The 20,834-nt window shown below is 38.0% G+C and overlaps 2 protein-coding genes across 2 annotated transcripts in view; one reads left to right on the forward strand and one right to left on the reverse strand.

Annotated features, from left to right (window-relative positions):
* The first annotated feature begins 1,528 nt into the window (after nt 1-1,528).
* LOC306857751 (ankyrin repeat domain-containing protein 22-like) lies at nt 1,529-4,819 on the forward strand. The gene is made up of 6 exons (XM_079397879.1): nt 1,529-1,692; nt 2,488-2,679; nt 2,885-2,992; nt 3,237-3,314; nt 3,432-3,530; nt 3,939-4,819. Exons 1-6 carry the CDS (start codon nt 1,672-1,674, stop codon nt 4,014-4,016), a joined length of 576 nt encoding a protein of 191 aa, XP_079254005.1. The 5' UTR covers nt 1,529-1,671; the 3' UTR covers nt 4,017-4,819.
* LOC306857720 (putative lysosomal acid lipase/cholesteryl ester hydrolase) overlaps nt 4,324-20,834 on the reverse strand; it is a 28,556-nt gene continuing 12,045 nt past the window's right edge. Inside the window, exons 3-10 of the mRNA XM_079397831.1 lie at nt 13,583-13,700; nt 10,815-11,013; nt 9,967-10,076; nt 9,512-9,648; nt 8,842-8,988; nt 8,683-8,754; nt 5,504-5,572; nt 4,324-5,064 (exon numbers count right to left, since the gene is read on the reverse strand). Coding sequence (XP_079253957.1) covers nt 4,831-5,064; nt 5,504-5,572; nt 8,683-8,754; nt 8,842-8,988; nt 9,512-9,648; nt 9,967-10,076; nt 10,815-11,013; nt 13,583-13,700 — 1,086 coding nt within the window. The 3' untranslated portion in view covers nt 4,324-4,830. The remainder of the gene's footprint in view (nt 5,065-5,503; nt 5,573-8,682; nt 8,755-8,841; nt 8,989-9,511; nt 9,649-9,966; nt 10,077-10,814; nt 11,014-13,582; nt 13,701-20,834) is intronic.

The following is a 20,834-nucleotide window of genomic DNA, read 5'->3' on the forward strand; positions in this document are numbered from 1 at the left end:
TACAATATTAAGAAGATGAGGCCCTTTCTCTCGGAACATGCAACACAACTCCTTGTTCAGGCTCTTGTTCTGTCCAGACTTGACTATTGCAAGGCTCTCTTGGCAGGTCTTCCAGCCAATTCTATTAAACCTCTACAATTAATCCAAAATGCCGCTGCAAGATTAATCTTTAATGAGCCGAAAAGAACGCACGTCACGCCTCTGTTCATCAATTTGCACTGGCTACCAATAGCTGCTCGCATTAAATTCAAGGCATTAATGTTTGCCTACAGAACCACCACTGGCTCTGCACCCCTTTACCTAAATTCATTACTTCAGACTTATATGCCCTCTAGATGCTTGCGTTCTTCAAGTGAACGACGCATTATTGTACCATCCCAAAGACACACAAAAACACTTTCACGGACTTTTTCATTAACTGTTCCCATCTGGTGGAATGACCTGCCCAACTCAATCCGGGCAGCCGAATCCTTACCCATCTTCAAGAAACGGCTAAAAACTCATCTGTTCCATCTTTACTTGACCCTCTAACTCTAGCACTCTCTATTCTCATTTTATTTTATCTATATGTCTTTTTATAAAAAAATAAAAATTAATAATAATAATTATTATCTGTACTGCGTTAGGCTAACCAAGACTTATAATAGCACTTGCACGTTGTTGCTCTTTTGTTGGTTTTGATTGCTTCTTATGTCCTCATTTGTAAGTCGCTTTGGATAAAAGCGTCTGCTAAATGACTAAATAAATAAAACATGGTCTTTACTTAATATCCTAATGATTTTTGGCATAAAATAAAAATTTATAATTTTGACCCAAATTGTTGGCTATTGCTATAGCCTACCCGTGCTACTTATGACTGGTTTTGTGGTCCAGGGTCACATATTTTACCGGTAAATTCATGACAAAGTTTTTCAGTAAAAAATAAATTAATTAAATAAATACTATTATCACAATTTTAAAATTCAAATTTTAGTATTATGAGTCAGAGACATTATTCTCTAATAAAGTGTGGAGGGCAAAAGACAGGCAGATGTACAGTCATTATACCAGATAAGAATTTGATGGTTTCTTACACATCCCTCAGTATTCACAGACAGTAGGCTAGTCACAACTTCTAACTGAAAAAAAACAAACAAACAAATACATAAATATTTGCTCAATTAAAAAAAAAAAAAAAAGAAAGATTTACAGGCAGTGCCAGATATCCCTATAAAAATCAGATCTGGTTAGAAACTAGAAACTATATGGATGGTATTATCTTGATGTGTAATAACAGAAACGTTATTATATTTGTCAACTGCATTGATTGATTGATTGATTGATTGACAAGGCCAGTTGTCATTTATTTATTCGGTCGTTAGTTTTTCTTGGTTCTTCTTACTTAAGAAACTGTTTTCATTATAGGCTACCTGCATGTTTAAACTGGCATGTTAGTCAGTCTATCTATCTTCTGTCGAGAGGAAATGAGTGTATGTGAATGGACGGCTACACAGCTGAACGGCACTGATTGCGTCATTGTTCCATGAACACACCCTTCTCTGAGGCCCTGTGTCACACAGCTCGCAAGGTGAAAAGCAAACAAGTTAGTAAAGGGCTGGTAGTTCTATAACCTCAGAGTCCGCATTAAGGATTTACTAGTTTTGTTACCCTTTAAGGGACAGAGGAAGCCAAATGGGAATCTTGTACTCAGAGGTGAGTAACTCCTTTGAAACGTGTCTTGATCTTTCTTTCTTAAGAAAACTACTGACTTGGCTCATATAACTGATGGTGATTATGATAATCCACTGATCGTGTTATGCTAAATTTAAGGAGTTTTATTCTTCATACCTCAATTTTGTGTCAACATTATGTTTTTCTACCGACTAAAAAAATAATTAGGCCTATGCTTCTTTTAACGTTTGTGACATGCCAGTGCCAAATAACTGTCCTCTTCTCAGACACTTTAACACACGTTCACAGACAATACAGGACATAGTTTCACATTGTGCCAGAGAATCATATATATATATATATATATATATATATATATATATATATATATATATATATATATATATATATATTATTTTTTTTATTTTTATTTTTTTTTTTAAATGGCACTGCTGTTGTTATTTTCATTACGGTGTGACCTTCTAGATCTTCAGAGACATAATATAGTTTATTGTGCGTGAAAAGGAAAATACTTCACTTTTTATGTACCTTTTATGTATATATATATATATTTTTTGTATTTCTTAGTTTTTTGCTGTAATGTTGTATTTGAAAAGGGTGTGTTTATGTGTTAAGTTATCTGTCATGCGTGGGATGTCACCAGACCTGTTTTGCTCATCAACCTATCTGATATAAAGCCATGTTTCAGGCCAAAATCAAATGCCTCCTTAATTATACTTTAGTTGTCTTAGTCTTATTAAATGTTTTAGGCATAGGATAATTAATTGTTTCATGTGCTTATTTCTAATCATATTTTGTGCTACTGTCTTTCTATAGCCAATGTGTCAGGCAGCTTATGACGATGACATCCACAAGTTGCAAAAACTGATCTCAGCAGATCCCAAAAATGTAAATGTTCAAGATGAAGGAACAGGAGACACACCGATCATAGCTGCCTGTAGACGGGGACACCTCAGGACTGTCAAATACCTTCTAGATTACAATTCAAATGTGTCTATTAGAAATAAGGTATTGCATAAGTGAGGAGACTGAAAATAGTCCTGTGGTTATCATAATGCTGCTGCAGTTGTATTGTTATGAGTGAGCGTGATGTGCAATTATTAATTTTAATGCATGTTGTTTTTCTGACTCACCCTGTGGTACATTTTATTAATGACTGTTTATTTTGTGCGGTCAGCTTGTTTAAACATCTATGTGTATGTTCTTCCTTTAGAAAGAAAGGACTTGTTTGCACTATGCCACGAGAAGAACATTTTCCTTCCTGGACTACTTGATGATTGCCATATTAATGCCGATCTTGTTAATTGGTTATCTTATTATGGTAGGTTATCCCTCAGTCATGGCATTTCTGTAAGAGACTAGTTACTGTCTGAGAAAAAAATTGAAATTGAAAATTAATCATAACCTGTTGAGATCAGGTGTTTCCCTGATATTAGTGTACAGGAATAGAAAGTGTTTTAAAGGTGTTCTTGTCCATCACTTAGTAATCTGACTTTAATTTATGACTGATCTAAATGTGTTTAATTAGACAATATTAAAGCATTGCACATTTTATCTCTCAAAAGGAAGAGAAGCAAAGAAAAAATGTGAAATTGATGGAGCTTCTGTTGGCCACTAAGGTGGAAGTAAATGCTGTAGACTATGTAAGTAGAACACTCGTCGTGTTTTGTTTTTTCAGTGGGAAATTAGGTAATTAAGAGAGAATTATCATGCTAAAAAGGATGTTCATGGTATAATTTGTGCAGCTTTGCTTTTTTCAGAAGGGGAACACTGGACTTCACTATGCATGCCAAAGAAAAAGTCAAAGGATCATTCCATTGTTATTGGAGAAAAATGCAGATGTTTCAGTACAGAACAAAGTAAGTTAATTATTTATAGCAAGTATTTCAACATGAATTTCTATATAGAGATCTGTAATCTTACTGTCTTCGTCTTCTTTATTAAAGTAACCGTAAAAAAAATGTAAACTCTCTACACAGTAGATAAGGTGAAAATGAACAAAGTAGTGACAGGTGACACAGATGTTGCACTGTATTTAGCAGCAACCCATTCTCTTAATGTCAACTGAGAAATTGATAAGTGAATGTTAAATTTAACAAGTAATGAAGTGCTTTAGAGAAATTACATTTGCTGAGACTGACAGGATTTGAAACTGGTGTTGATCTGTGATGTGAAACAAGCATACATTTTGTTTTCTCTTTTCTCTCTGTTGACACATTGTGTGACTCTTTTAATAGTTTGACAAGTTGTTTCTGTCTTCTTTACAGAATCATGAAACCCCACTAGATATTGCAAAGAGGCTACAATTCCACAAAATTGTTACAATGTTAACAAAATCAATGTGAGTATAAATAGATGACATGAGAGAAGAGACTTGTCATGTGCAACAGCAGTGGGGTCCTTTACAATTCACCAGCTGAGTTTAAGATTGGGTTTTTACCAACTGTCACAATGTTTTACACTTTGAACCACACATTGTTACACTTAATGTTATAAGAAATGCATTTATCAGATGAAAGATGTATTTAAGCATATCTGAATTAGTTTTTCATTTGATTACTCATATTTGTGTTGTTGATTTTCTTATATTGTATATTGGTAATTTAATGTATTGTATATGTATATTCAGTTTGTTTTTTTGTTTTTTTTTTTCACTGTAAGATTTCAAATGGATTTGGATTGTCGAATTGTTGATTTAAATGTAAATCCTCTCATTAAGTGAAATTACTTTTCGTATACACATTTTCTGCATCGATGTATGTTTATTTCCAGTCATGTTTTATAAAATCAGTCGATTACATGACAAGGCCATAAGACAGGACATGAAATGCTACAGTATAGTGATATTGAGGATGTAGTGGTTAGTAAAAGCTAAAGTAAAAAAAAATTAAAATAACACATTCAACAAGTTTATGTCCTAAAAGGCAACCCCTGATCATGAATGTAAAACTCAGTGTCTGGGTAATGGCTCGAAGGCTTAATTCAGTTTGTAATATCAAATTTACATTTGCAAACTGCAGATTCAGTTACCAGCACCTCAAACAAATGGGTTCATCTGCTTACAGAAAGAACAAACAAAGAGGTACAAGAGTATTAGCTCAAGCTCAAGGAATGTTTAAAAACTGCTGATAAAACGTGCTGCTCAATCAAAATGTCTCTTCACACATTATCCCTCATCATTTCGATCATTTTGTTGTACATCTCTTGTGGGGCATCCAAACCCCAGATGAAATCCAGGTGCTCCCAGTGTTTAATGTCACGGTGGTACACCAATTTGGGTATCTGTGTTAGCAGTAGAGCCACGTCCTGCGGATCTGCCAGAGTGTCCTGCCCACCAGACCACAAGGCTGTGGGTACCGTCATGTCCCGCATGTTGTACAGGGGAGGGGTCGACTGATAATGGAGAAGCAGGAAGAGACTTTTAACACTTCAAGCACTGCTCAGTTCCACTACTGACTCTCAGAGTGACAGCAAACATGACACATTCATCCTCATGAGAGTCTACGGTATTTCAAAAATGCCTTGGATAGGCAAGTTAGTATGTTAGTGGTGAAACTAGTTTAAAGGGAAATTATGTCATCATTTAGTCATCGTTTCCAAACCTGTATGACTGTCTCTTCTGTGGAACACAAAAGAGGATAAAGTATTTTGAAGAATGTTGGTAACTAAACAGTTTTGGAAGTCAGCAGGAGGCTGTTTGGTTAGGATTAGGGCTGTTTTGTGTTCAGCAGAACAAAGAAATGCGTATATATACATGAGGGTGTGTAAATTATAACAGACTTTTCATTTTTGGGTCCCTTTATAGGCAGAAATGTTAAGTCCTCAATGTTACCTGATTATAATGTGCCATATTCCCAGCGTTTCCATAATCATATGCCATAAGCTTACTGGATTTCACAGCCTGTATAAAGAATACAAGAAATGTATTTAAGAACAGGTAAAATTATAAAGTAGAATGTTCAGATGTTTTATACTGCCTTTTGTATCAAAGATCAGTCTTTGTGTGGCTTTAATTGGCAGTTGTTTCTTAACATGAATCCAACAGATATCTTTACATTGTCTGAGTTGTTGCCTTTAGTTAGTCTTTGGTGGGGCAGTGTGAACCAGCCTTAAGACATACAGAGTAAGGTGTAGTCTGCATTTAATTATCTTTACAAGTAATTGCTGCATCATAGAACTATGGTCTTACTGAATTAATCAGCGTTTTGCCATACCTTCAAAGGTTGTGCTCACAATGGAGTCCTGTCCATCCACTTTAAAGTTTCCAAACAGTGGTAATTACAATAGAAATTTATATATATATAAAGTCATGGTCAGAATTATTGGCACCCTTGGTAAATACGATCAAAGAAGGCTCTGAAAATAAACCTGCATTAATCCTTTTGATCTTTTATTTAAAAATCACAAAAATCTAACCTTTCATTGAACTTAAACAATTGAAAATGGGGGAAAATCTTAGGAAATAAATGTTTTTCTCAAATACATGTTGGACACAATTATTGGTACCCCTAGAAATTCTTATGAGTAAAATATCTGAAGTATATTCCCATTCATATTCACAATTTTGAGCACTCCAGGGTGATTATGAACATGAAATTATCCAGCCATGGCTTCCTGTTTCACAGAAATATAAATAGGAGGGAAAACAATGCCCAAATTCCCTTAATCATCCATCACAATGAGAAAAACCAAGGAATATATTTCTGATGTGCAGCAAAAGATAATTGAGCTTCACAAATTAGTGAAGTGGCTTTAAGAAAAGCGCTAGAGCAGTGGAAATTCCCATTTCCACCATTAGGGCAATAATTAAGAATTTCCAATCAACAGAAAATGTTACAAAACTAACTGGAAGAGGACGTGTGTCTATATCGTCCTAATGCACGGTGAGGAGGAGAGTTTGAGTGGCTAAAGACTCTCCAAGGACCACAGCTGGAGAACTGCAGAAACTAGTCAGAAAACCTTAAAAACAAAATTGTCAAACAGCAATGAAATATACTACTGTATTTTTGATGTTGTGGACCTATATTTCTGCTGGAGGTCCTGGACATCTTGTTTAGAGACATGGCATCATGGATTCTATCAAATACCAACAGATAAAAAATCAACAAGTGACTGACTCTGTTAGAAATCTTATAATGGGCCGTGCTTGGATCTTCAAACCGGACAATAATCCAAACACAAACCTTAAAAACAACACAAAAATGGGTCACTCACTGGGCACAAAACCAAGCTTCTGCTATGGCCATTCCAGTCCTCTGACCTGAACCCTGTAGAAAATGAGTGAGGTGAACTGAAGAGAAGAAGCACCGTCATGGAGCTGTGAATCTGAAGGATCTGAAGAGATTCTGGATGAAGGAATGGTCTATGATCTCTTGTCAGGTGTTCTCTAACCTCATCAGGCATTATAGGAGAAAATTTAGAGCTGTTAAACTGGCAAATGGAGGTTTCAAAAAGTATTGAATAAAAGGGTGCCGTTAATTGTGGCCAATGTGTATTAGAGAAAAACATTTATTTCATAATGATATTTCCCCCCATTATTATCCAATGAAAAGTTAGATTTTTGTTAATTTTTTAAATAAAAGATCAAAAGGATTAACAATGCAGATGAATTTTCACAGCCTTTTCACGACTGTATGTATATATTTCAGGAGTGGACATTCAACAGAGACTGCGCTACTCTCAGTCACTGAAGCCCTGCGAATTGCAAAGGCCGATTCCAAATCATCAGTCCTCATTCTGCTGGATCTTTCTGCTGCTTTTGACACTGTCAATCATCAGATTCTTCTGTCTACCCTCTAATCACTGGGCATCACTGGGATTCCACTTCGCTGGTTTGAATCCTATCTCACCGGTAGATCCTTCAGGGTGGCCTGGGGAGGGGAGGTATCCAAACCACATCAACTGGTCACTGGAGTTCCTCAGGGATCGGTTCTTGGACCCCTCCTATTCTCCACATACACTACATCGCTGGGTCCCATCATACATGCACATGGCTTCTCCTATTACTGCTACGCCGATGACACACAGCTCTATCTCTCTTTTCAACCAGATGACCCAACGGTAGCTGTACGGATCTCAGGCTGCCTGGCGGACATCTCGGCATGGATGAAAGAACATCACCTACAGCTCAACCTGGCAAAGACTGAACTTCTGGTCTTCCCTGCCACTCCGACTCTACAGCATGACTTCACGATTCAGTTAGGCTCATCAATGATTACCCCATCAACTTCGGTCAGAAATCTTGGTGTAATCTTTGATGACCAGCTGACCTTCAAAGAGCACATTGCAAAGACTGCTCGATACTGCAGGTTTGCACTACACAACATCAGAAAGATCAGGCCCTTTCTGACAAAGCATGCTGCACAACTTCTTGTCCAGGCCCTTGTCGTTTCTAGACTGGACTACTGCAATGCTCTTTTGGCTGGTCTGCCATCAAACACAATCAAACCTCTACAAATGATTCAGAATGCAGCGGCACGACTGATCTTCAACAAGCCCAAAAGACCCCATGTTACACCTCTCTTCATCTCCTTGCACTGGCTACCAGTGGCAGCTCGCATCAAGTTCAAGACACTGATGCTTGCATACAGAACTACCACAGGCTCAGCACCCTCCTACTTCCATTCACTATTACGAACCTACATCCCCTGATCTGCTAGTGAGCGACGCCTTGTGGTACCATCACAGAGAGGCTCAAAATCACTCTCCAGAACATTCTCGTTCACCATTCCTGAGTGCATTTTAGAACACATGCAAGGAAATATGGTCAAGCAGGTCCAAAAGACCCTATTGAAACACCTCAATGCTTCTCTGCTCTGTCACTTCACACTGATATTTTACTCTGAGACAGATTAAGGAACTGTTGCAACTTCTGGTGGTTGTGCTTTCACATATTTTGAGGAAATAATGTGGGGATGTTTTAAAATGTATTGCAGGTGGAGAGGGATATTTCATAAGGCACATAGACATGTCACAGAAACTGTGAGTTTTTATGTGTTTTTGTTTTTTTACCTGAGCCCAATGAACCATGTTCTGGACTGAGGTTCCTGCTGGGCAGTGTGTTGTGTACACAGGTGTTCTGCTCTGAAAGAGAGATAAAGGAACTCACAAAGGAACATTCTTAAATTCACTGACATTAAAAAGCATGATCTAACAAAGCAAGTGCTCTACCATGTTCAGGTTCTTCTCATCAAAACCACAGAGAAGAAAGAAGATGTTCCCGCACAGCACACTCAAAGGCTTTCTGCTGCAGAACTCAGTGGCAAAAAACTTAATCAACTCATTCTGAGGAAAGAAGTCCTTTTGTCCAAAGAGATCCTACAAATGTAAAAAAAAATTAATAAATAAAATTACACATAACAATTATCATCATGGGTGTAAATAACCTTAAAAAAACATAAACTCACTCCCACGACCTTCATTTGTAAGGAAAACACTTTTTTATTGACTACTGATTAATTTTGAAGGTGTAAAAACACTATAAATATGAGTTATATGCTCTGTTCCAAAACCTAGTAAACTACCAACAGAGGTTAGATTTTAAGGCATCACAAGAGCAAAATATTATATAGAGTAGATATATAATTAAAACGTGTAATTTTAATTACACAATTTTTTCCAATATTTGTATTTTTAATTTATTTCTTCATGCTGTTAGCTTAGCAAAATTGTAGTGTCAACTATAAAAATCAATTGAGAGTATTGCTACTTATGTAGAGCGTTCCAAATCCTTTCTTTCAAAGGACTGATCCTTAGATGGCAGCTGCCTAGGTAGGCAATAGGGTAGTTTTCTAGTTTCTGGAACAGAGCTATAGTATAATGTTATAAACAAAATGCTCACCCAAATGAGAAACTCTGGAATAACAGACAATTTGGTCATGGGGCTTTTGGTCAACCCCACTGTGGCAACAGGAGCCAGAGCAAAGAACATCTTGATTTTGCTGGCCAGCTCCGGCATTGTTGAAAAAGCGATGAACGCTAAGAAGCAAGAATAGGAAGTTATGCATCAACATTTCAAGAAGAAATAAATATATAATATATAATGTAATATAAATATTAAAATATATCAGGCTTGAAATCACATCATGCATAGCAAAAGTGTGAAGTACTGTAGCTGATGTGAGCTGTGAGATATTCCCACACAATAACACATATGACAATGCATTTGTCTACTGTCATTGTGGGAAGATGCATAATGCACAACACATCTCTGAGCATATTTTGTAGACCAGTGATTTGATGAATAGCAGATCAAAATAATGAATCACTCTAAAATGCTTAGAGAATATGTGATACCTATAGTGGTTCCCTGGGAATGGCCCACATAAAAGATTTGCTCCTGGCCAGTGGTCTTTGTAATGAAGTTTATCACTGCAGGAAGATCCTTCTTAGCCAGTTCATCATAACTGGCTCACACACACACACAGAAACAACACAGAAAGAAAAAAAACAGATTTTTTTAGTTCAGTATTCTGGCTGATATATTATTAACCCAACAGAGAATTTAAAAAAAATAAGAACTAGATCTGCATTTCCTGAAGGAAATACCAGAGCTTGCAAGGCAAGAACAAGAGTAATGCCAAAATTTTAAGTATGACTAGTTTTCAAGCTCTGCACACAGGTGTCAGCTGAAAAGAGGAAATAAATGCTTGAATAAATACAAGGAAGACTTACAAGAAAAATGTTTCTATTTTAAGTAAACTGATCTTTTGAACTTAGAGAGCCCTGAAAAAATTTATCACACTTTACACAAAAATATTAAACAGCACAAACTTTTTCAAAATTGATAAGACATTATTTTAGAGTACCAAATCAGTATATTATAATTGATTTCTGAAGGATTGTGTGACACTGTAGACTAGAGTAGTGATACTGAAAAATAAGCTTTGATCACAGGAATAAATTCTTAAAAAGAAAACAGTTATTTTAAATTGTTATTGTATTTTAACAATATTACTGTACTGATTTTTTGATCAAATAAATTGCTTTGATGAGCATAATAGACTTGTGGATTGTAGTGTGTGTACAAAAATGATTTTCAAACTTTTATCTTAAATGTTTTATCTTAAATTAGAAAGGTTGGTTTGTGATGAGAAAGTGTAAACCAGATGCTAAACGCTTTCATAAAAATATTGTTCTTGTACCTGAACTGCCAGTATTCTTTCTGTTTAGGGTCAAGGCTGACATGTTTTCTGGACCAGGTGTTCCCACGGCTGTTGCCTATCCACACATCAAATCCAGCATCGGCTAGCAGGAAACCCAGGCTGGTGTTGGGCAGGTTTGTCACCCAATTACTTCCAGCAGCAAGAAGACCATGTTGGAGGAACACTACAGGCTTGGCTTCTGAAATATGAATTAAGAGACCAAAAAATGTCACTTCAATGGATGTAAATTGAATCAAATTTACTCATATATGTTTTTAGAGATTACATGTTTGGCCAGCAGAGGGAGTGTGTGCATTAGCTTTATACTGATAATGCCATCCTTTCTTTTTTGGGACCTTTATCGTGAATATCTGTCAGAAACAGGATGTGAGCTGGTCTTCTCAGTAGCACAAACAGACCTTGAGCTGATAGCATTGTTTGACTTCATACCAGCCATTCCTTCTACCAACCCCTCCCCCCGCCTACATGATTTGATAATGCACTACATGATTTCATTTGGCAGACGAGGTTTTTCTAATATTAATTATAAGTGTAGCAATTTTGTTAAAATTCACAATTTTATCTAATAATATAAATAATAAAATCAACACAAATAAAATAATAAATAAACTTAATTATTTACATTTTTTAAAGATCACCCTGGCATTTTTTACTTTAAAAAATCTAAATGATTTTAACTCCAAAATTGTTACAGAAGAGTTGTATTAAAGTCATTGTGTGTACGGATTGCATTTTAAAAGTATTATTAAATCTGGAGAAAAGAACGAGAGTGTATTTTCTCAGGTGAGACTGTCTTTGTGAAACCTCACTTGGTTCTAAAAAGTATTGTCATTCCTTGGTGTTCTTTCGTGCCAAGCAGCACAGTGTCTCGTGTGACTTGGAGAACTGGGACAGCAGGAAATGAGTTGCGTATCCTGTGTGCCACCTCAGAGCTTCAGTGCTTATCACACCCAACGTCACACCACTCAGCACCAGCCATCCACCAGCGCTTTACTTATTTATCATATTTCTGAATTTATTATTAACATTTACCAGTTCTCAGCACACACAGCTGTAAGATCACCATAAAACAAAAATGGCTCACAGGGTTTGTCTTGTTAAAGTAGTCTTCAAAATTCCCAGTCTTCCTGATTAAGTATGGTTATAAATGTACCGAATAGATTTCCACACGTTCATTTGTATAAGCCAATTTTATTCTGAAGGTCAAACACAAGAACGCAGCCAACAACGCTCTTAATCTAATAATAGTGAAAAGCAAAGATGCACAAGGCCAAAGTTTTTCAAAGGCCCTCAAATCCTCCAGCAGAGGGATTTGTGTCGGGGAAATGTATTCTCATTTAGAAAAACATGAGATATTGTGTTAGCACAGCGAGGGAGAGTGGAAGCTGATGTATGGCTGTTGAATTGGTTTTCCGCTCCAGTGGCGTCCCTGGCGAGATTAGTGTGAGAGCATGAGCTTTAGAGATCTCTCTGCTCATTAATGAAATATGGGGAGCGCTAAATATCAAACTGAATACTGATTCCAGAAGCACTATTGTACAGGACCGAGAACATTAACACCACAATAACACTCATCTGAACTGAACTGATTTCAGCCCGATTTATCATCACAGAGATTCCTTTGTTTTTCAGCTGATAATGTCATAGCTGGTATTGATTTATTCTATAGACACCTACTTTAATATTTGCTGATACACACAAAACAATTATAAATGGCAGATATTTAGTTTTATCCTATTTTTTTCTAAATGAATTAAAAATAAAACGCTTAGCTAATCAAATGTATTACATTCCACATAAATTAAATTAACTTTTTTAAAGTAAAATGTGAAAAATGGATATTCATTTTAAGATTCATTTTGCTAAAGATAACATTTACTTGTGATTTTTAATTAAAAGTGTTTTAATATATATAGTTATATATATATATATATATATATATATATACACACACACACACACACACACATATATATATATACACATATGTACAATAAACACACACACACACACATATATATATTTATATATATATGTGTGTGTGTGTGTGTGTGTGTGTATACTGTACATATGTATGTATATATTATATATAAATATATATGTATATATATTTGGTATTTTATAAAGATTTACTATAAAGATTTATCTATGAACACTTGTGGGGCCATATGAAACTTAGGCCATTTTGAGACTTCTGCTCTATACACTAGAATTTATATTCCATCAGATTCTTAACTATTTTAAAATCATATCTCTTCTAAGTATAAAACAAGAAAAAAACACTAACTTAATTAATTTACGAAACAGGATCTTCTAATAACCTCACACCATCACGAGAGGTCATGAGATCTTAACATTCGTGAGAAGAAAACCCCAAGACGACATCATGTGTGGGTTGCGTTATACGAGCGTGTTACAGGAGGTCCTCCTCCATTCAACACAGACTCATCTAAAACCACTTCTCTCCCCTCTTTAAATTGCTACGTGACTATTAAAAACCATGGGATGTTAAGATGTTAAGGTTCAGATGTGAACATCTCATGTGACAGTGTATGTTTCATAATGGCTTCACAAGTGAACCAGTGAATGTGAGAATTCAGAGTTCATCTTACAGACATTCCTCTTTCAGACGGCCACTTTAGTGAGGACAAAAAGCTCCCATCTTTAATAATTCATGCTAACCCAAGCCAAACAAACGCATGAATGGGCTCATTCAAATCTTTTGGCATGCCAGCTCAAACCTTTACCTTGTCCATCCTTGTTTTTGACCCCATGTGGGATTCGATTGACGCTCAGGATGTACTCATCCTCAGTGACCACTTCAAATTCTTCAGCTGGGTAGCCCCAGTGTCTGATGATCTCACTCTACAAGAGACAAACACAACGGTGAGCAATGGTCAAAGTCCACGAGAAGCATGACAGCATGGATAAATCAATAGAAACACATGTAAGATAAATGAAATTAAATAGGACAGCAAACACATTCCTTCTCTCTTTAGACAATACAACATTTCAAAATAGCACAAGCATTGTTCTATTCTGATGAAAGCAGTATAATGTCATCCATTTGAAGAAGAAATATAAGGCCTAAGGATTTTTTAAGAATAGCTACATTACATACTTCTTTGCTAAGGTCTACAATAAATGTCATCAACGTGGCAGTATTTTTAAATGTAATGAAAATAGAAAACACCAGTTCAGCTTAAATTCTTAGTTTAGTCAATTGTCTTTTCAAGAGCACAATTATTTCAGCTGTATGGTGTCACACTGCTCCTCCTCCTCCTCCAGATATGAGATAAATTATAATCAGAGACTTCAAAGAAACTGTGTGGGCTTGTTGGTTTCAGGCCTGCCATGCAATCTCCCCATGCATAATTAAAGGCTCTGCAATTTCCCACTCCCCCTGGTTCTTCTGTCTGTTCATTCTACTTTAGGCCACTTAAGGACAAACCCACTGCTGGCTCAACACACATTATGGGGAGAGTAAGCACTGGGGGATGTGCTTCTCTCTCTCTCGCTCTCTCTCGTATTCGTCCTCTTTTCATGCAGAAATAGTGTATGTTGGAAAGAAGAAATATTTTGTGCACTTCTGCGGAGTGAAAATGCAAAAGGAAAGTTTGATGAAATGCAGAATGTGACCAACTACTGAAAATATGGACAACAAGCTCCTTTCTACATTATTCATTCATTCATTCATTCACTTTTTAGCAGTCTAACATAGTGTCAGAGAGTCACCGCAGTCTCCACCAACGATACTCACCAGATCCCAAACCCCTGATTTCTGATCACCGCCACCTGTCAGCACTAATCAGCAGCACTATATCCCTGCACTCCTCCCGTTCACTCACTAGTCGGGGAGCCAAAGTCTCAAAAATGGGTTGAACCTGACATGGTCTGTCATACTTTTTATTTGTGTTTTTTCTGTTAATTTTGACCCTATGAACCAATAATTGGAGGGTCTGCTCTGCCGGAAATATTGCGAAAACAATTTGTGGCCATTTTAGTGTATGCACCCTTTATTTTTTATTAGAAAAATGTGAAAAAAAAATTTTTTCCTCAAATCCTCAGTGGGTTTGGTAGGCTGTCAATAAATGCATTCCAGGTACACCGAACACATGTTCTGACAACATCCACTGAAAAAATAACTCTTAAAACACATTTCTACATGATTTTGCATTAATTTAATGCCAAAAAATCTGGCGTTTTCTCACTTTTTTCCAATATTTTCATCTTTACTTCACTGGCAATCAACTATTCCCCCAAGTTATGACATCAGTCAATATGTCATTCTTTTCACCAAACAGTATACTCATTCCACAGAAAAAATCATAAAAATCCAACCAAAATCAATGTATCTGTGATGATTTCACTAATAGTTGATCAGCAGGCTCAGAACCTCAATAGAATTTTAGGCTGCTCTCAAAATTCTGTAAAACATGCTGGATATTTAACATCATGGCACACTTACGCACACACACACATGATCTTAGTAATTTGAATGAGTTTGTCTGGAACAACTAACCAACGGTAACCAATGGTTACCAATGGACTTCGAAGCTGCTCATCATTGTCTGTGGTAAGTGACAGTGACTTCAGTGAATACCGGTAGGTCTGCCCTAGCGTTTTGGGAAAAGAATGGTAATATGGATATTGTAATAGTAATTAACTGAAAGGACCACGCCAGTTTTCAAACAAGTATATTTCTGATGATTCCTCATCCCAAATGTATCCCTGTAGTAGCAGCATTCATTCTCTACTTAGCTAGCTTTAGCCGTTTTAGCTAATTTCTGTGGTTCCTTTAAACGACCATAACTCCTCACAGGAATGGGGTAGAGAATTACTTTTTTTTTATGCTCAGAACAGTGTTAATTTCATTGACACTGTAATTTTCGTCATTATTTTCATCAACAACATTTTTTTGTCATTGACGAAACTGTCACTAAATTGTCCTCGTAGTTGTCGTCATTTAAAGCTGTTTTTTATTTAGTTATCGTCTCGTTTTCGTCTGTGAAAACTTTTTATCTCACTGCAGTTAAATCTGTTTCTCTATTGCATGTTCAAGCTTTAAAAGTGATTCATATTAACAGGTTAATTAATAAATGTTTTCTCTGGGAGTATATAATGGGTTTGGAAATTTTTGAGAAATTCTAAATTAATGCATTACAATTTATCCAAACCCATTCAATTTTACATTTAGTCGACTAAAATCTTATTGTATTTCGTTGACTAAAACTAGACTAAAACTAAAACAATTCAGATGACTAAAATATAACTAAAACTAAAATGGCATTTTAGTCAAAAGACTATGACTAAAACTAAATAAAAATTTGTTTTGTCAAAATTAACACTGGATCAGAATCGTATGCTTTACGAGGGGTATGTGTCCTATATGTCCATTTTGCTTCGACCGGAAGTTGAGAAATTGCGAAAATTTCAATTGGACTTAAAGAAATAGATACGAGAATAAATGCTGCTTCAGGGATACGTTTGGAGTGAGGAATTATTAGAAATACACTTACAGTATATGAAGGCTGGTGTTGTCCTTGAAGTGTTTTTCATGTCAGACAGATAGTAAGCCACTAAGGATAACTAAAGGCTGCACTAAACGTTAATACTGAACAATACAAATGTTCTGTAAGATGTAAACACACTATATATTATGCATCCTTTTTTTGTATATAGTACTGTACAGTATATAGAGTGAGTGATTTGTCAAAAGCTAGTTAGCTAGTAGTGTCAAACATCTAGATTTCTTTCACCTGAATGCACAATATTTCCCATTTGCAGATTTTGTTCTGATCTTATTGGGTTTGCTGTGGAGGAAAAGTTAGCGAGAAGAGAAGGCAGCAGAGGATTGAAAAGTACAGTAAAGCCGGGCTCACACTGTGCGATTTTTAATAATCTTTTGCGATTGTTGCTTGTCACACTGTACGAACATGATCCCCATGTCAGACTGTAGGATCTCAGTTGTCTTAATGTCAGACTGTACGACAGTCAAGACATGATAAAAACGGACGTAGGCTACTCAAGAAGACTTGTCCGGAGTTTTACGTCATCAATACGTGACCCGCGTTCTCTCGCTATAATGGTATCTAGCAAACAACAGCAACGTGTAGCTTAGTTTTATTAATTACATGCCTTGATGTTAAAAAAAAAAAAAAAACGAAAAAGACGACGTGTGTGGAGCAAGTCATGGCTGGGCAAAAGAGGACTTTATGGACTTCCAGTTCTACAGAGCGAGCTTAAGGTAATTTTGTTATTCGAGTTTAAACATCCTGCCCCTTAATAAATAAACTTTAAGTAAACTTTACTTTGTACATATATTGTTTTTACAAATAACGAAGTTTAAGTTTGAAGTTGTCGCGCTTATTGCGTCTTCAAGTTCAGTGTTCCTATTGGTTCTTGGTTTGACGGTCGTCGTAGGAGATGTCACACTGCAGGAAAGTGTCTGAAATCTTCTGACACTGCCAGAATTTAATCGGAGGAAAAAATTGATCGCAACGGCCATTAATCGGCTGTCGGTAAACATGTCAAACCAGCGATCTAGACAACCGATTTTAGCCTAGGATTATAGGAATCTTTTAGGATTTTAGGATTTTCAAAATTTGTCTCAGACGACCAAATCGTGGCCAAAATCGCACTGTGTGAGCCGGGCTTAAAGAGGAGTGGAGTGGAGAGGAGAGTGGAGGATTGAACAGAAGAGAAGAGAGGAATGAGTAGAAAAGAGTGAAGAGGACAGTGGTGGACTGAACAAGAGAGAAGAATAGTGAAGGAAAAAAGAGGAGTGAATTGACCAGGAAAGAAGAGTGGACTGGAGTGGAGTGGAGAGGTATGGAGAGGAGTTGATTGAATCGGAGAGAAGAAGAGGGAAGAGGAGAATAGTGGAGAGGAGTAGAAGAGGAGAAGAGTGGAGAGGAGAGGAGAGGAGAGGAGAGGAGAGGAGAGGAGAGGAGAGGAGAGGAGAGGAGAGGAGAGAATAGTGGAGAGAAGCGGAGAGGATTGGAGAGGAGAATAGAGAGTGAAGAGTACAGGAGTGGATTGAAAAAGAGAGAAGAGTGGAGAGGAGTGGATGGAATAGGAGAGAATAGGAGCTTAACACGCTCAAAACTGTGGAGATGATTGTGGACTTCAGGAGAAACCCCCCTGCTCTCCCCCCACTCACCATCATGAACAGCACTGTGACTGCAGTGGAGTCATTCCACTGCAGTCTTGAGGGAAGATGGTGGCACGATCGATCGCTGCGGCTGCTCCGGGTCCCAAAGACGGTGCTTTTATGTCGTTTAATGTCGTCTGTTCGTCTCCAAATAGTGTAAGTTTACCGCTAACTCTTAAGGAAATCACCCCAGAATTCATCTATGATCGCCAAAGTCTTCTGGATATCAGCAACGCATACGAGCATCAACTCTCGCCGGCGGCTACTGAGAAGCTACGAGGCCTTTGTTTACTGCTGGAGCCAGACCTCGAGACCGCGGCCTCGCCTACTGACGCTACCCGCACAAGGCAGTGTCGCAAGCGGTGTGAGAGAGGATGGAAGCGCGGTAAGCGCGGAGGTATACGAGCTAGGCTAAGAGCTAACCCCTCAAGACTGGCTCTTCCAACACTCATGCTCTCAAACGCTCGCTCTCTGGAAAACAAACTGGACTTAATTCAACTCAGTCGATCTACACAGCATGAGGCAATGGACTGTTGTGTGTTTGTTCTCACCGAAACATGGCTAAACGACAACATCCCGGACTCCGCCATTCAGCAGCACGGGCTAACCAACTTCCGAGCGGACAGAGATTCATCACTGTCTGGTAAGACACGCGGAGGTGGCTTGTGTGTGTATATCAACAAAGACTGGTGTAACAATGCTGCGGTATTATCAAAACACTGTTCATCGCTGGTGGAGTTTATGGTTGTGAAGTGTCGACCGTTCTATCTGCCGCGGGAGTTCACGGCCATTGTTATCATTGCGGTTTACATCCCCCCGTGTGCAAACGCTAAGGACGCGCTTCGTGAACTGTATAGCACCATCAGTGAACAACAAACAAAAAACCCCGACGGCTTTTTCATCATAGCCGGTGACTTCAACCACGCAAACTTAAAGACAGTTTTGCCAAAGTTCTACCAACATGTGAACTTTGCAACAAGAGGAAACAACACACTGGACTTTGTTTACACAACAGTTAAGAACTCTTACAAGGCTGAACCCCGCCCCCACCTCGGGTATTCAGACCACATCACTGTTATGCTAATCCCAGCATATAGACCACTTCTCAAACTCACCAAACCGGTTCAAAAGCAGATCACAGTATGGCCAGACAATGCCACCTCAGCACTGCAGGACTGCTTCCAGGACACAGACTGGAACATGTTTAAAGAGGCAGCCACCTACAACAACCACACAGACCTGAATGAGTACACTGAAACTGTGACTGCTTACATCAAAAAGTGCACTGATGATGTGACAGTCACCAAGACATCACCACACGTGCAAACCAGAAGCCATGGATGACAGCAGAGGTTCGTGGGCTGCTAAAGACCAGAGATGAAGCATTCAGATCAGGAGATAAAGCAGCCCTCAAAACAGCAAGAGCCAGTCTGTCCTGTGGCATCAAAAAAGCAAAACGGTCATATGCCCAAAAAATCAACAACCACTTCACAGACAGCAGAGACACACGGAGCCTGTGGCAAGCCATTCAGACCATCACTGACTACAAGTCCCCGCCACAGGCCTGTGATGTTAGAATGCTGTTCATTGACTTCAGCTCGGCATTCAACACAATAATCCCACAACAGCTCATAAATAAGCTAAACCTGCTGGGCTTTAACAATTCCCTTTGTAACTGGATCCTATACTATATGTCCCCACATGTAGCGGAATGACAATAAAGCTCAACTTGACTTGAACTTGACTTGACTTCGGATTCCTGGGCACCACCATCTCTCAGGACCTGAAGTGGGATATTCACATTGACTCCATTGTCAGGAAGGCCCAGCAGAGGTTGTACTTTCTACGCCAGCTGAGGAAGTTCAACCTGGCACAGGACTTACTGAAACAGTTCTACTCCGCCATCATTGAATCCATCCTCTGCACCTCAATAACTGTCTGGTTCAGCTCAGCTACCAAATCTGACCTCAGAAGACTACTGAGGGTAGTCCGGACTGCTGAGCGAATCATTGGTACAACCCTCCTCACTCTCCAAGAACTGTACTCATCCAGAGTGAGCAAAAGGGCTGGTAAAATCACTCTGGACCCCTCACATCCAGCACACTCCCTCTTTGAACTGTTACCGTCTGGTCGACGCTACAGAGCTCTGAGCACCAGAACGACCAGACACAGGAACAGGAACAGGAACAGGAACAGTTTCTTCCCTCAGTCAATACATCTCATGAACACTCAATAAATAAACGTGGAACACACAACTAATTCATTATCCATTCACCACACTCACTTATTTTATTTATATTTTTCTCATTTCTAATTTGCACATACTTGACCTGTACATACATAGTTGCCTATATTATATATTATATGTTGTGTTTTTTCGTTTTGTTTTTTGGCTGCTTTTACATTGGTTATTGGCTATTTCTTGTTATTTTGTTTTTATTACCTGTGTCCTGTCCTGTTACTGTGTTTCTGTTGCACCGTGGAGCTTCTGTCACTACAACAAATTCCTTGTATGTGTAAACATACTTGGCCAATAAAGCTCATTCTCATTCTCATTTTCATATCTTTCTACCTGTTCATGCCATCACAGAAGTTCTGGCGGGGAAGTATGATGTTGCAGCTTCAGATCTTACATCCCTTCTCCTCAGCACCTACATACTTACCGGATGTGACACAGTGAGCTATCTGTACAGAAGAGGGAAAAGGCGGGCCTACACAACTGCTATTAAACACCTGACAGACCTTCTGCTGCTGTGCAGGTACGGTGACCCTGAGGAAAGCCTGGATGTTCAGGTAGAGGTTATAACAGCAGCACGGCAATACATGGTGTCACTCTATGACAGGAG

The sequence above is a fragment of the Barbus barbus genome (assembly GCF_936440315.1).
Source record: "Barbus barbus genome assembly, chromosome: 38".
NCBI lineage: Eukaryota > Metazoa > Chordata > Actinopteri > Cypriniformes > Cyprinidae > Barbus > Barbus barbus.